General features: G+C 33.2%; 2 protein-coding genes across 3 annotated transcripts in view; both read right to left on the reverse strand.

Moving 5' to 3' along the window:
- The window catches only part of LOC113512878 (semaphorin-2A), a 398,040-nt gene that overhangs the window by 346,171 nt on the left and 34,768 nt on the right, over window positions 1–17,101 (reverse strand). The window contains exon 2 of one of the 2 annotated variants that reach the window (XM_052894755.1): window positions 5,798–5,898. The exons of the other annotated variant lie outside the window; for it this stretch is intronic. The gene's annotated coding sequence lies outside the window, so the exon portion shown is untranslated. The remainder of the gene's footprint in view (window positions 1–5,797; window positions 5,899–17,101) is intronic. 2 annotated transcript variants of the gene reach the window in all.
- Window positions 10,764–12,727, reverse strand: LOC113512872 (uncharacterized oxidoreductase TM_0325-like). Its single transcript, XM_026896824.3, has one exon. It carries the CDS (start codon window positions 12,686–12,688, stop codon window positions 11,924–11,926), a length of 765 nt encoding a protein of 254 aa, XP_026752625.2. The 5' UTR covers window positions 12,689–12,727; the 3' UTR covers window positions 10,764–11,923.

The following is a 17,101-nucleotide window of genomic DNA, read 5'->3' on the forward strand; positions in this document are numbered from 1 at the left end:
GAAACACGAATGGGACAGAAGTGCCCAAGCAAACTACTCTTGTGGTTCTTGGTAAATATTATATAAGTATAAAAAATAAATATAACACAACACTTCATCAGAGTGACGGACATAATCTATGTTTATTGTGTAACTATACTTGTATTTGAGTTTAATATGTTATAAGGACAATAGAGGTAGACAATATCAGATTAACACACGTTTGTCCCCGTGGCGTTTGTGTAAATATATTACGAGTTTACGCTTTAAACACCATCTAATTATTCAATTATCTATGCAATGAATTTACTATTAGCTGAATAACTTATGAAATACCTTCTATTATAACATATACATTTATCGAACTCAATAATTAAATAGCTTAATTGCTAGACCGTTTAAAAGAAAATTTTGCAAAATAAAAGCCGTTTCACAGAGATTACTCGTGTACAGGATTCAAAAATTGCGTAATTTTTTTTTAATATCGTTTTGTAAATTGTAACCAAGTGCGCAAAATAAAGAATGGAAATATTTAATTTCCTGTATGAGGGAACAATTTCGCTGACAATAAGAATTTCTAAACTGACTTCATTGTACATAAAAACCTGGGAAGACTCTAATAAGGTTTACTTTACAACTACTTAAGATCGTTCAAAGTACGAAGCAAGTAACGATCATTTTTTAATTATCTACAAATAAATTGGAAGTTTAGAGGTTTATTTTGGATTTTAATCTTGGAACACCTAAACCGCAGTCAAATCTTTCCGAATGCGGTCACAATATATAATAAATAATACCAAGGGTATATTTATTTTTGAAGACGTTTTCACACAGGCTCAGGAAAGCTGTTAAATAAACCATTTCTTCAAAGGGTGAAAAACTATTTATTACTCTACATAAAATGACTTTCGTATCTCACTTTCACTTAAGACACCAATCCTCGGTCATAGAGCAAAATGAAAATTAATGGCAGCCTAGAGTATTTTTTCGTGTTGGTTTGAGTACACACCATTACTTCCGTTTTTGGTGCTGTACCCTCATTTATTATGAAAGCTGAATGGTAAAACGTAATACGCAAAATGCAGATGGTCTAACATAAGAAGATCAGGCCAAAAGTTAACTGAGACTGGATTGCCTATTATTCTTCGTTGGCAAACGAAGCTCACCTTATTAAATAAAAAAGCAAAACAATGTTCTTCCTAATTTATTCAAAAACTGATTGCATCTAGCGACTTTGGCCACGTGTATCAGTAAGTACATAAAGTCTACTTACTTTATGTACTTACTGATACACGTTCCGTACTATTTCCGAACCAATACAACATCATAAACTTAAAGAAAAGAGCATATTCCTTTTTAAAAGGTCGGCAGCACACCTGCAATGCCTTTCGTGTTGTGGGTGATCATGAGCGGCGGTAGTCACTTACTATCAGGTGAGCCTCATGCTCGTTTGCCCCCATTGTTGTAAAAAAAAAGTATGCGTTAAGTTGGATATATCCTATCCGTAAACCAAATTTTCATTCAAATTCGTTTAATAGTTTTTGCATGAAAGAGTAACAAACATCCACCTATCACTACTAACCTTCGCAATTATAATATTAATAAGATAACAGTATATATGTACTTCGTTTATTATACTTTTAAGATTTTTTAATAAAAATACTATACCGTACCTATTAACGTCTCTCTGCTGAACACGTGTCTTCATGAAAAGGACTATATGACTATTATCGTGCTGAAGAAATATCTTGGTGCAGAGGTTTGATTTTCTCTTATTCACATTAAAGTATCAAAGTATCATCATCATCTCAGCCATTATCTGTCCACTACTGATCATAGGCCGCCCCCATAGACTGCCACAAGGAACGGTCGTAAGCCACCTGCATCCACTGACTCCCTACGATCAAAGTATACTTACGGCATTTTATTGCTTTAGTCCCTTTACTAGATTATGGGGAAGAAAGGAACGGTGGCATTATATTTTGTCGCCACACGGATTAAGAAACAATAAAAGTTTATGAAAGGGTTGTAAGGAATTTATTACAACCATTTTATATAACGTTTTGATGTTTCTATATACTCGTAGCTATATACCGACATTAATGTAAAAATATCATTTATAACTGAATCTTGTGACCAATTTCAAAGGTACAAGATTTAATCACATTGTGATAATTCTAACGAACCATCTGCAATTGCAATATATTGTTTTCAACCGACTTTAAAGAGAAAGAGGTTCTCAATTCGGTTGTATTTTTTGTGTTTATTACCTCATAACTCTATCAGTTATCAACCGATTTGGAAAATTATTTTTTTATCTGAAAAATTTTTTGTAAATATATCTTTACTTACAAATTGGCCCCGTAGAATTTTTTTTCATAATCTGTTCAGTAGTTTAGTCAAAATAACTGGTTTTATCATAATTGAATTCGGAGTTTTTTTGTGGAACACACCCTTAAAATATGTTAAAAGTTTTTATGTTCATATCATCTTCGTCATCATTGGGCAACTTAATAAGCAAGTAGGTATGTAAGCTCAATATAATAAGTAATGAAAAATATATTGTTAATTTTAAATTTGAAAGAATGCAGGACGAAAATAAACGAATGAAAAAAATAATCTATAACGTCAAATTTAAGTAACTAGTATTTTTTTTTTAATTCAATAATTGCAATATTGTAGAGACTCTCACAATATGTCAGACAATGATAATGAATGAGTGGGCAGAATGAAGTTTTGCCTGTTTGAGGGAAGTACGGTAGCCCGAACCGACATTATGTGCTTGCTCGAATACGAGTTGTAAATGAAATTGTAGTTTTGGGAGTCCAATTTCACCCTTCGCAAAACGTGTGCCAGTTGAGTGTTTCGTATAAATTTTCATGGGCTATCCCTCCCAACAACTTGTGTTTAATTTTATTTGAAACATTATTTACGTTATCAAATTGTTAATTTTCTTGTTATATATTTATACATGCATCTGTTTTAGATTTGTACTCATGTTCTTTTATAAAAGTTGTTATTATCTTACTAATAATATATAATAAAATTTTAATTCTTAATATCTATTCATTGTAGATATTTAAGAAAAAGTATTTAAGAAATCTTAATATGAGCAATGCAGCTGTGGTTCCGGCATAGAATAGACCACCCTTTCCTTTCCCGTAGGTGTCGTAAAAGTCGACTAAGGGAGGGCAAGGGATGGGCAACAGCGTCCCTTTTAAAACATCTCTAAAGCCTGATTGCGGTTGCCAATCCGCCTGCCAAGCGTTGCCAAACGCTGCCAAAACGCCCCAAGGCGGAGGCTTTTATTCATTAGTAAACAGTTAAAGGTTGATATGATGATGATAAATATAATATATTTAGTAATAGATATCAAAACAATATTTTTTAGATATTTTGTCTGTCTGTCTGTATGTTGGTTCTGGCGTCACATAGTAAGTGCATCAAACTGAATGCGGTTTAGAGTTATATTTTTGAAGGTCTAACTTAAAAATTGGTGTATGTTTTTTTTCAATATACCATCTAAAAATAATATATTTCATTGTTTTTTTTTATTTCTGAAATCTACGTACGTTGCGGGTATGAAGCTAGTATGATTGAATGAATGAAAACTATGGTTCTCTTCAAAGAATGATATAATATTAAATATTTATTATAAATAAATATTATATAAAAATTAAATATGAGAAAGAAGCTACATTTATAGCCAGTTTACTTGTAATAAGTATTGGATTTAAAACAAAAATTAAATTCATCAAAAACAACTTATTTTTTCAAATGAGTTAAGAAATATTGTACGAATATATGTCAATTAAAAAATATAGTGCAATCATTCCCATTTAGCTTTTTCAGCGTGTCGAGTGTTTCATTATTACTAGTATATATTAATAGTATTTTTATAAAAATGCGTTATTTTTTTAATGGTTATTCTTTAGTAAATATGTGATTAAATAATAACATTGTTTCCTTTGGGGAGGGTGACAAGAGCGCTAGGAACGTGCGAGTGTCGGCCCCCGAGGGATTTGTGGCGCGCGGATTTTTCAATTTTTATTTGCGCCTGTAAGTGCTAACGCCGACATTTTTGGTACAAAAGTGAATAACAAAATATATACGAATATACGAAATAATAGGTATATTTACTTATTGGTTTCGTTTACTGGTTATAAATATAAAAAACAACCGAACTCTAATTCCTACGGCCGACGACATTTATGTCCAAACTTTTCAACTAGAATCTGTAGTAACAAAAAATAGGTAAGAATTGCTTAATAAGGTGTTACTATAATAATTGAACTATTATAGACCTAACAGCAGTGAACGCTACTGAACTAAAAAGGTAATCCTGTAATAGCTTATAGAGTAACTCACGACTGTTAAATCGTGAATTACCCGTATCAATTTACTATAACTACAGATATAACTATAGGTGTGAATTATTCTATATTGCGTTTGTCCGTACGAAATTGGCATTTAGAAATCTTTCATACTCATAGGGTCTAAATATTATCTATATAGAAATAACATAATTTATATACTTCTATCTTACTGGCCCATTGCCACTTCAGATTACTAATATTTTAACCTACATCACTCGGTTTGGTTTTTCTGGAAAGTAAATACGAAGACGCGGCACAAGTTTTCCAAACATTGTCCGACATGATTTACCATCAGGTTTCTCGGTTGAAGTCGAAATTATCTGTTATGTTGACCCTAGATTTACATATTCGTCGACAATTTCAAGCCCCGTGTCAACCACTACCAACATGTATGATGTGTATATTAGACAAGATTTTTATTTCGTCATTGAACAGTAACAATTCAGTCGATTAAGGCTTTATTACGGTTTGGAGATCACCAGATCGAATCGCAGCCTAAACATCTGAATTTAAAATTTCATATTTAGGAAATTTATAAATTATTCATAATCTTGTATTTTGAAGGAAACGTAAACCATCGTTCAATATGCTATATCAGAGGCATTTTTTTTAATGGGTGATAATGGAATGGTTACCCCACCCGCGCTAACGGTATTCACCGGCGGGGCACCAGTGAAGGATGATAGGTGAAGATGAAGGCGGTCAGTTACGAATTCAATAAGAATTGTTCACGATGGTTTCCAGGGAGAACCACGTGGAGGTCGACCTAATAGGGCAAATTGCTAACAATGGGGCTGTCAAACTCCATTACTAACAATCCCCTTCTCTCCAATCAGAGGCATTTATGTATAACGACGATGGCCTAAAAACTCTGGATAAGATGAGGGATCTCTTATATTGTCTATTACGCTTATAGATCTTTATAATAATAATAGTAAATATAATATGGTGTTTCTTAACAGATATAGGTCTTAAGATAAACATGGACAAGACTAAAATCATGTCTAACATCCATGTCACACCTATACTGGTTACGATTGAGAACACTACGCTCAAAGTTGTCGATGAGTATGTATACCTGGAACAAGTTGTCCGAATGGGTAAGTCCAACTTCGACCCAGAGGTCAACCGATAAATGCAACTCGGCTAGGCAGCGTTCGGGAAACTACGCCATATCTTTTCATCCAAAATACCTTAGAATTTAAAGACGAAGGTCTTGAACCAGTGCGTGTTGCCAGTGATGACTTACGGAACTTAAATGTAATCATACGCGATTGCCCGTATGCAAAAGCTACAAGTTACTCAGCATGCTGTGAAGAGGGCTATGCTCAGAGTCTCTTTACGTGATAGAATCCGAAACGAGGACATCCGCAAAAGAACCGAAATAACCGACATAGCCCGAAGGATAAGCAAGCTGAAGTGGCAATGGGCCGGTCACATACCTCAAAGAATCAACAACCGATGGGGAAAAATGGTTCTTGAGTGGCGACCGCGTACGAGTAACCGTAGTCTAGGACGACTCCCCACTAGATGGAGTGACGACCTGAAATGCATTGCAGGGAGTCAATGGCTCAGGGTCGTTCTTTATGGCAGTCTATGGGGGAGGCTTATGTCCAGCAGTGGACGGATAATGCCTTAAATGATGATGATGAATAATAATAAAAATTTATTGCACATAAAAATATACAGTCATGGGCTACAGTAATAATGCAATGTTTTTTAAATATCGTTTATATATTCGTCAATAACAATTTTAAATATACTCTTATAGTATTATACCTATACTTACCACTAGTACAAGACATTCTGTCCAAAAATATGTTAAAACCCACAAGCAAACTCAAGACACGATCGACAATAATTAGTTGGAGTGTTGAGTGCGAAGGAAGCGCAAGATTGATGGCGCAGACACAAAAGGCTGTCGGTGATAAATTGAACGATATTAGGTCATGATTTGGGGTAGATATTTGCCTATCGCTGTTACTATCGACGTAGCGTAGAAGTTTTCTCCAAAAGCTGGAAATGTAAACTGAATATGAAATGAGATCTTAATAATAGCATTTGACAAATGACCTTGGTTGGGTCAGCTGAAGTATTTGACATTGTCGGAAAGTCTGACAAATAGACTTCGCTTTGTCGGTTTCGTATCATAAGGTCAGAACCGAATATATTTTTTTATTTCACTATCAAGAAAAATAAACAAAAATATCTTAATCTTGTAATCTGTTTTCTTTTTTGTGGAACACAATCTTAATTTTGTTTCACAAAATAAAAAATGTCTATGTCAATTGTAGCAAAATCAGTTATTTTTATTTAAAAACCAAACGACCTGAATCGATTTTTATAAAATTTCTATGGAACCAATCTAGTATATCCTTTCAGATAATTAAAGAGTTTTATAAATCGATTTATAAACAAAGGAGTTATGAGAAAACAAACAAAGATCAACTGAATTTAGGAACCTCATTCTTTCATAATCGTAATGAATAATTTAATAATTTTACTATTATAATTTAGAAATAAAAGAACGACAACAATATAAATAGATAAGTTTAATAAATAACATTATATTTTGAGTATATTAGTATTACTATAATACAAATACTTTAGTATTTAAATTAAGAACCATGGAATCGTATGTCAACAAATATATTCTATTCCACAATAAGCAGGATTGTCCTTTGCAAAGGAAACGGCAGTTTTAATCCCAAAATACAGTTGAATTGAGAACTAGCCTTCTCCTTTTGCAAGTTGCTTGATAAATAAAATGTTGCTACTACTGAAGCTATTTATCATGGTTTTGATGACGTTATCACGATCCACACCTATAAAACATTTTTTAAACTAGCAATAATACATGTAGTATCTTATCATCAAAATCACAATCGCGATTGAATTTTATAAAATACCCGGTGCAAATTTATGTCTTCCAATTTCATAAATGTAGTGGTAAAAGAAATAATAAACTTGTGAGACTTACTTGCTTTATTAAGCGACTTTGTTTTCATGGTTGAAATATTATGTTGAATGACCAGGATCAAATGTAGTCTATATCCTGAATGTCTACTACATCATCGTCATCATCTCACCCATTATCTATACGGCTGAACATAAACCTTCCCCATAGACAGTCATAAGAAACGGTCTTGAGCCACTTGCATCCACTGATTCCCTGCAATGCATTTGAGGTCGTCATTTCATCTAGTGGTGGGTCATCCTACACTGCGTTTACCCATACGAGGTCGTCACTCAAGAATTTATTTTCCCTGTCCTAATAAATATACTTACACCATATGCACGAAATTTTATGATAACTGGTTAAGTTGTTAAGGTGTCAAGAGTCGAACCAACAAACTTACTATTTCATACCAGTAAAGATTTTTTTAATAGATGATAATGGAATGGTATACTCGCCTGCGCTATCGGTATATACTGGCGGGGTACCAGTGATATATGATTGGTGAGGATGACGGCAGGGCAGTTGGCCCATCGTGAAGAATCCAACAAGAATTAATCACGATGGTTTCCAGGGGAAACCGCGAGGAGGTCGACTTGAGTATATTGCTAGTAGTAATAGGGTAAGTAATCCATTTTACTAACAATCCCTTTTCCCCTTACCAGTAAAGATTAGGTATAATGCTCATACATTTCGAAGATAAAATTTATCTGCACTGCACATCTAAATTGGTGTTACTTCACAAAGATAAGTAGTGCATAGTGACATAGTAACAAGTGGTTTCATTCTTCGATTTCGATATTGTTTAAGGAACAAGTTACTGAGGAAAATCAGATGCAATAAAGGATTTATTACACTGCTGTCGGTGACCACTTGTGACTGTGACTTCATCCGCTCAATAAAGACATATTTACTGGGATAAAAAGTGGCCTGTTCACTATGCAAAGGATTTTCCAAAATTCATGATAATTGATTTCCATAATGAACCGTTTTCAGTAACCGTCTTTATGCAATACAGAATGGCAAACAAGCTGACGATCGACTTTATGGAAAGTACCTTTGGCATACCTAATGGGTATGAAGCGGGGAGAAAAGGATTGCTAATGATGGAGTCTAATAGCCCCATCGCTAGCAATATACTCTAACAGGTCGACCTCCACGCGGTTCCCCTGGAAACTAACTAAACTGCTTTCATTCTCACCTATTATCTCTCACTGAGGTTCCGCTTGCGTATACCGATAGTGCAGGCGGGGTTATCGTTTCATTCTCACCCAATTAAAAAAAGTAGGTACGTACCGAAATTATTTACTCATATCGTTTGAATGTTTAAATATGATCGAGAATGACTTCTGATTTATCTCTGTTTTAACTGTTCCCAAATATCATTATTATTCTGTTATTTATTAATTTAGTATACATATTTTATTTATATTTTGTTAATATTTTGTTTGTTAATATTACATAATTATAATGAATGCACATATTATTTTTTGCCAATAATTTTTGTGGCTGGTTTTTGGCCACAACAGAAAGTCAACCGATGCGATTATTTAGTTAACTATGATAATGTACCTGAATTATCTGAACGTTTCGACCAGGTTAGAGTCATATTATGGTCAGGTTATCACCATCGTCATAAGTAGACGTTAATAAATATGAAATTATTATAGTTTACCTACACGATCGTGTTCATTTCTGTCACTTATAAAACATAAAACATGCAACGCGAAAATCTAAGAGTTTATTGTAAATCAGTGTTTTGCCCTTTTTAGGGTAAAGCAATAAATAGTGCGCGTTTTAGTAGCGGGCTTTTATTGTATGTAGCATATACAATGATAAAAAACGATAATACTTTTTCGTATTTTTCTTTTTTCCGTAATTTTTCTTTCTATTTATGCATGGCTGTCTGTATTTGTTGTTATTTGTATGCTATAAGTAGTACAAATAAATTATTTATTTATCCATCTAAAAAAGTATTTTCAAAATTTTAACTCAAAGGGGTAACACAAAAAGACGCATGAAAAGTTGCGGGTAATAGTTGTTGTATAAATTCGATATTTAATTTGTCTATCCTTAGGTCATTCATAAAATAAAGTTTCTGAAGTTTAAATCCGAATATCTTTTGTTGCGTATAATGAAACGCGCTCACATCAAATCGAAGACTGATGTTTTATTACTCATAAATTCCATGATAAAGTATTCGAATTATTGAATTTATTCCATTTTGACAACATTTCTTTCATTATTTATAATAAGTTCTTGTTACGTTCGACTTCGAAATTTTATAAAAATGTTCACGATATGTAGGTCGCTTTTAGTCCTGTCAACAGAAGCGCCGCATCTGAAACTTTATTAACTCGGCACAAGGCAGTTCATTTGTTACTACAAACACGACCAAATTTCGGTAGTATACTAACCGTGACACAGTTTGGGTTTCATCAAGCCCTGAAAGGGGCTCGGCACCCTCTATTCAAGAGAGGATGAACAAACAACCACTCAGATCACGTGTGTTTGCAAATCCCTAATATCATCCAATCAGTGCCAAGGTTCAAACTATTGTCAGACCTAAGCACACTAAACCTCTTTAATTACGTTTTGATTATTGTTCCATTTCTTTATTATTACTTGATTGTAGAAAATAGAATAAAGGAATTATTTTTTATATATCTATGTACTAAAAGTAATTATTAAATGTATCAGAATCTTTGGTGTAACTGAAAGCCAAAATGATAAGATTAATTTTGATAAATTTGGTATCGTTAGATACGTTTGTTTAGACTATTATGTCATAACTATTGTATATAACATTAACTTTTGTCCTTAACTTTGTACGCGTGAATTTTGAAAGTATAAGGCCGGCAGCACACCTGCAATGCCGCTGGTGTTGTGGATGATCATGGGCGGCGGTAGTCACTTACCATCAAGTGAGTTGCATGCTCATTTGCTCCCTGTGTTATAAAAAAAAAGTAAGTATTACTTACTTTTTTTTTATAACACATTTTAGATTTTCTTTATGCAACTTGGAATGGCAAACAAGCTGACGACCCACCTAATGAAAGCGGTAACCTTTCGCCTTTAGACATGAATAGTACCATGGATTTACAGAGTATGCTGTTATGTCCATGATATCCTCCACGCCGTGCCATTCTTGAGGAATAAGGTGGTTATGCCTCTGTACTCTGTAAACTCAATACCATATCCCACCCTTCAAACCGAAACACACCTATGCAAACACAACCGCTTCATGGTAGAAACACGAATGATACAGAGGTACCTAAGCAAATGGCTTTTGTACAAAGTCTCCCTCTGGTGGTGAGGTGACGTGTCCACATACAAAATACACCAGAATTAAAGTTACACCTTCAGGAACACAACTGTTCACGTGTAATTTGGCGTATTAGTTTTTGTTGATTTAGATACAGATTAAAAACAGATTAATCAAAAGAAAAAGATTTGGTTTCTGTTTTTATTTTTTATTTATCATATCAATTATTCCAATTACTTTCCATGTACCGATACCATCTAATTACAATTTTATTATTAGTTTATATTTTAGATAACCCATAATCTTATTTTTAATACCTCACATAATATTGCTTAAACATAGTATAGTACCTACCTATTTCTCATTTGCGTCTGCCATAAGTTTTGCTTTGCACTGTTCACTATTCACTACAAGGGAAATGAAAACTAATGGCTCAGAGAACACGAACTGTATTAGTAAAGCTAACTGACCTGTTTATGTTAGCATGTAAAGCCTTTATACTCGTATGTTCTTGTTCTTTTTATAAGTCTATTAGGTACGCTAAATTTATATATAGCTGGACAGAAGTTGGAATTATTGTATTATAATTGTTAACATGCTCCATTTGTTGTATATTTTCTTGTCCATATAAATGCAACTTTATCTGTATATATATTTTTATCTAATGTTATCTTAGAATGATATATTTATTGTTTAAAATGGTTTCGTGATAGTATGAGAGTAATTATATAGACACTTTTTATTTATGATTATACTTACATACATTAATTAGGTTATCATACATTTTACTATAATAATTATATACAGTATTCTATTTAAATTACCCTATTGCATTATTGCATATATAGTAATAATTTGTATCAAATATAAACTCTAAAATTAAATTATTACACTTATAAATAAATAACATTGACTTAAACAAAATAAATTAATTACCCTATTCTTTAAAAGTAATGTTGGTATTCATTTATAGGATATCATTTTTTTTTTTCTTGAAAAACATATTTTGTAGCAAGATATTTTACATATTTATTATTATGTAGTGTCATTTTTACTTTTAACTCTTGATAATATTATTTTTTTAGGATTACAATATTTTTTTGAGTCTCTATTAATGAATACTAATACCACTTTTAAGGAATGGGTTATATTTTTAATATACCGTAAATTCATATTGTATTAAGCGCTATTATACCTAGTCTATTTTCAAAATATAAATGTCTTTTTTCAAAATAATTTTCATACTATGAAAGACAATTTATAATTTTAAACATAATTATACTTTCTATTACAAAATTTGATACACATATTTTTGTAATAAATGAAATTCAAGTAATAATAAGATTTTCACTGTAAAATTTCTCCATTATCAATGACGAAAATAGAACCTGTGATACTCCTTGCTCGATCGCTAGCAAGGTAAAAAATCAAATCGGCAACATCTTCACTTTCCGCCATTTTACCAAGAGGGAGAGTCTTTTCACGAACTTTATACAGGTCATCCATTTGTTCTTTTGTCAAACCAGCAGCTTGCACGAATGGTGTCTTGGTTGCTCCAGGATTGACTGAATTCACTCTGACACCATCTCGAGCGAGTTCCGCGGCAACACATCTTGTAATTTGATCCAAGGCAGCTTTGGATGTGCAGTACGGTAAAAAATTCATATCTTTTATAGGTTTAAATGCAGCCACACTTGAAACATTCACTATATTCCCTTTAGTTTTTACGAGATAAGGAGTAGCAAGGCTAATCAAATAGTAAACAGGTCGAACATTTATTCCCATGACACGATCGTAAGGTTCAATACCATCACGTATCGAACCCTGTACTCCAACTCCTGCGTTGTTCACCAGCACGTCAATACGTCCATAAACATTTATTGTTTGAGTAATTATGTTCTTCACATCGTCATCCTTACTCAGTTCAGCTTTGACTACCAATGGTTTGATTCCTTTAGATTTCATACATTTATCTGCAACATCTTTCAAGGCTGCTTCATTTCGACCAACGAGAACAACTTTTGCGGACTGACTTGCAAATAACAATGCTGCAGCTGCACCAATCCCAGAACTGGCACCGGTTATAATAACAACTTTATTATTGAAATCCATCGCGGCCTGCACTCTGATAGTAACTAATCGAATAAATGAATGTCCACACTCTTCGTTTACAGATAATCAGATTGGCCTTCACTTAAGATGACCTTCACGGTTTATATAAAACTAATTACATCGTTTGGTTCTCTGCAGTAACAATAAATTATTGTATAAGATTTTAGAGTATAGACAATAATTATCAATAGAATCTAAATAATATTAAGCTATGAATATGAAGCTCCATAAAAAAATTACACAGTAGTAAATTATAAAGTATATTAAACAATTAAATTATAAAAATAAAAGAGACTTCATTTTCTACTTTTTGTAGCGTAATTTCAGTAATATCACTTTATTATTTATTCGAATTAGTCAAAATATCAAGTGAGATAAATGCTAAATTTGTGTTAAAATATCGTCAACCAAATATATTTTTTGCCACAGCCGAAGTTTTACTTTTATTTCATTGATATCAATACCATCCAGTATCATTCCATTCCAACCATGAGTAGCAGTCTTTCATCGTACGTTTTCAAGGCACTTTATTCCACGCACAACTACTCTTTGCAATCAACTTCCACCAGCAGTATTTCCCAACCGATACGATATCATAACCTTCAAGAAAAACCATATTCTTTTTAAAAACCCGCTAACATACCTACAATGCCAATGTCACTTTCAATGCCACTGGAGTTGTGAGTGATCATGAGCGGCGGTAGTCACAAACCATCAGGTGAGCCGCATGCTAACTTTACACTTCACATTACCAGAGGAAGACTTTGTACAAAAGTCGATTGCTTAGGCACCTCTGTCCCATTCGTGTTTCAACCGTGAAGCAGTTGTGTTTGCATGACTGTGTTTCGGTTTAAAGGGTGGGATATGGCGTGAATTTACTGGGTACAGAGGAATAACACCTGAGTCCTCAGGAATGGCAACGCATGGGAGGTATTATGGGCGAAACAGTATACTCTGTTATGTCCATAGTACTGCTCATGTCTATAGGCGACGGTTACCACTTTCTATCAGGTGGGCCGTCAACTTGTTTGCCATTCTAAGTTGAATAAACCAAACATGCTTGTTCGACTCTGTGTTATAAAAATAAATATCCGTGAAGGTGCCAAGAAGAAATAAACGAACTCAGTTTGAAATTTATAAATATTAGTGAGGATAAAGCTAACAATATCAAATGTCTTGGAATATGTATTTTATAAAACACATTAACAATGCGGGGCCTGGTTAATCCATTCATCCTGACTTCCCTCCTATATCGAGGGCAAACTACGTTATGTCGGTTCCGTGGTATGCCATTTACATGAATGATTATTCAGAGGTAGTTACTTCGACAGACTATAAGTTATTGGACTTTGAACTTTAATGCCTTTAAGTTAAGTTTAAAATCATTTGTTGAAAATGAAACTATTTCTAAGTTTATCTGTGCAGTCGGATTGGAAGCATTGTTCGGGCCCGTCAGCCTATATTCACACACCGTATGGAGTATTCGTTATGGTAAACAGAGTTTGGAAATCCATAATATTTGATATTACTAGTTAAAGTAAGTACTATTGTATTTATTTTTTTACTATCAAAATATACTTATTATATAAAAAAACGCACAGTCCACTTCATGGTATGAGACCACCGCAGTCCATAAAAATTGTAATACGAAGAAATAAATTTGTGATACGATTATCCTGAATTATATTTTAATATTAATATGATATAATCTCTGCTATTTATCATATCAGCGTTTAACTGTCCACTGCTGAACATAAGCCTCTCCTTGGGAGGTTTTACCAGTAGTCGCCATGCTTGGCAGGCGAATTGGCAACCGCAGTTAGGCTTTAAAGATGTTTTAAGAGGAACGCTGCTCCCCATTCCTCGCCCTCCTTAGTCGACTCTTATGACACTCACGGAATAAGAAGGGATGGCCTACTCTATGCCGGAACCGAACAGCTAAGTGAGCCACACAGCTAGTCTCTACTATTGTATTTATTAATTTAATAATTGAAAGCTAGTGTTTTTATTTGCTACTTTGTCCGCATGACCAAGAAACGTTGATTGACAGGAATAAAAAGTAGCCTATTTCCTTCTCCATCCTAAAATAGTTTCTGTGTATCAAATTTTATAACGATTAGTATTAAGTAGTCTAAGAAGTAATAACTAAACAAACTCGCTTTCACATTTACAATATTAGGAAGAATAATAACATATAGTAATCATACCTTAATTCGCTTATAATATTTCACATTCTAAACTACGTTACTAATTTGCTACATTCATATCACGATGATAATAGTAACTGATAAATTATAGTTATCAGAAATTACATAGAAATAAACCTAACCACGCACAGCAGGGAATCTTTGGCGTAGAGTCGCGCGGTGGGTGGCGACATCCGTAAGTTCGGATCTTATCATAAATCTTTGTGGGCCCGCGATGGATCACTCGTCTCGCGAACCACCCTTCTCTGCCCTCATCATTTATACTTTATTATTGGAGGCTTATGTACTTGCACACCCCTTTCTAATAGCCAGCCTCGTAATATTTTCTTTTAGGGTTATTTTGCTGAAAAAATTTCGGTCCACAAGTTTAACGCACAATTTGATACATCAGAGACGAAAAATATTATTTTAATATTACAAATTTGATGAATAAAATCGAAAAATAATTAGTAATTTGCCTAAAAGTGGATTATTCATAGGTAAATTATAGAATTTTATACTTACTTCTCATGTGAATGTAAGTGTGCTCATTACATTTTGACGTTTTGACGATACAATCTATAGTAGTTACCAAAATTTGGCGTATATGCAAAATTTAGATTATCAGTATTATTTTAGTTAGAGAGATTTAGACTACTTTTATTCCGGTTAATTAATTTATCCCAGTAACTTAGAAGAAGACGCGGGTAAAGACTAGTTGTATCCACGACTTTATAAATTATTATTATTTGATTTTTAATTTACTTCAGTTTCAACTCTCCTGGGTTTCCTTATATAGATACGAGTAATATTCCCTTCGATCCTTAGTGCAGTGTGTGGTTTATGTTAAGCGTTTAACTCATTATTTTGTGGCGAGGGACCAAGATAAATGTGCCGAAAATACTGCGTTCTTAGCTTCATGTATACTCTGCAATATTTCTAGGTATAGACAGACGTTTCCGTTCCGTTATGAGGGAAATATTATCGGAAATCTCCCATACTGTATTTCGTACGTATTCTGCCTTTATCTGTTTTGCGTAACGCAACGTAATCCGATAAATGTGTGCGTTTCTTTTTCTTTTCCCGACTTTCCTGTGATAATGAAGCGTGTAAACATCTTAATGTTATCTTTATTTGCAAAGTCAATAACATTATTTGCCTTCACAATATTCATCAAATTCATTGCTTTAGAACATTCTTATAATTCATTAAAATTTTATTTTATATCTAAAAATATATTCGTATATAGAACTCGAAGCCTAGATGCGTAAAAATAAAAGTATTAATTTGCACTTGTGGAATGGATACAAGATTTATTAATTAAGAAATTATACAAAATTTATACTATATTCTTTCATTCTTAAATGGAATAAAATACTTGCTATTCCAAATATGATGATAATGAAAATTATTCTATAAATCTTTAAGTAACAGCTACCACTTAATCATAACTAGCTAGGTAAATTACTTATCAGCCGTAGAAGGCAGTAAAAGAACAAAATTTTATTGGAAAAATATCTATTAGATAATTATCGCAAGTTTTTCCATCTGATCTCTAGTATTTCGTTGTAATATGTTTCAATGTACACAAGTGTAATCTCTGACTTTAGGTAAAATAATAGTTTTCACTATAGGTATAGTAAATATGGCAGCACGATGCGCCATCCATCAGGCTCTCAAGGCCTATGACAAGAAGGCTTACTACCCTCATGAATATTTATCGTTCTGTTTATTCCCCAAACCGAGTTGTTTTAGAAAAAAATATATTATGCCATTTTATTCCATTTGCTTATTAAATTTACCTGTAAAATATAAAGTAAAATGTAATTTAAATTAGGCAGTTTTTTGCACACGCGATTATATCATTAAATAATTAACTCATTTTCAGACGAATTCAAAAGAATGAAGTTCCTGATTCGTCAGTATTTTTTGTGTATAGAATATTTTCGTTTTATCGAAATTAAGATGACATTGTTACGCGCAAATGAACCTAAGTTATCGATATAGCTTGATAGATCAGCAAACTGAAGTGTTAATAGGCCGACCATTTAAGTAATGATATAATAATTGATAGTCAAGGAAGAAGAAATGTTTTCGAATGACTATCTCGTACAAACAAACATAGTGTAAGGTGATCTCGACTAAATGAAGCAATGGCTTTCAAATATGGTACAGGGAGTCAGTGATCATAGGTGGCTCACGACCGTCACTTATAGTAGTGTACGGG

Source organism: Galleria mellonella, unplaced genomic scaffold, assembly GCF_026898425.1.
Source record: "Galleria mellonella isolate WM207_F2 unplaced genomic scaffold, CSIRO_AGI_GalMel_v1 utg23, whole genome shotgun sequence".
Classification (NCBI taxonomy): domain Eukaryota; kingdom Metazoa; phylum Arthropoda; class Insecta; order Lepidoptera; family Pyralidae; genus Galleria; species Galleria mellonella.

Coding starts and splice junctions, on each gene's coding strand:
- LOC113512872 (XM_026896824.3), bottom strand. CDS start 12,688: ATGGATTTCAATAATAAAGTTGTTATTATAACCGGTGCCAGTTCTGGG.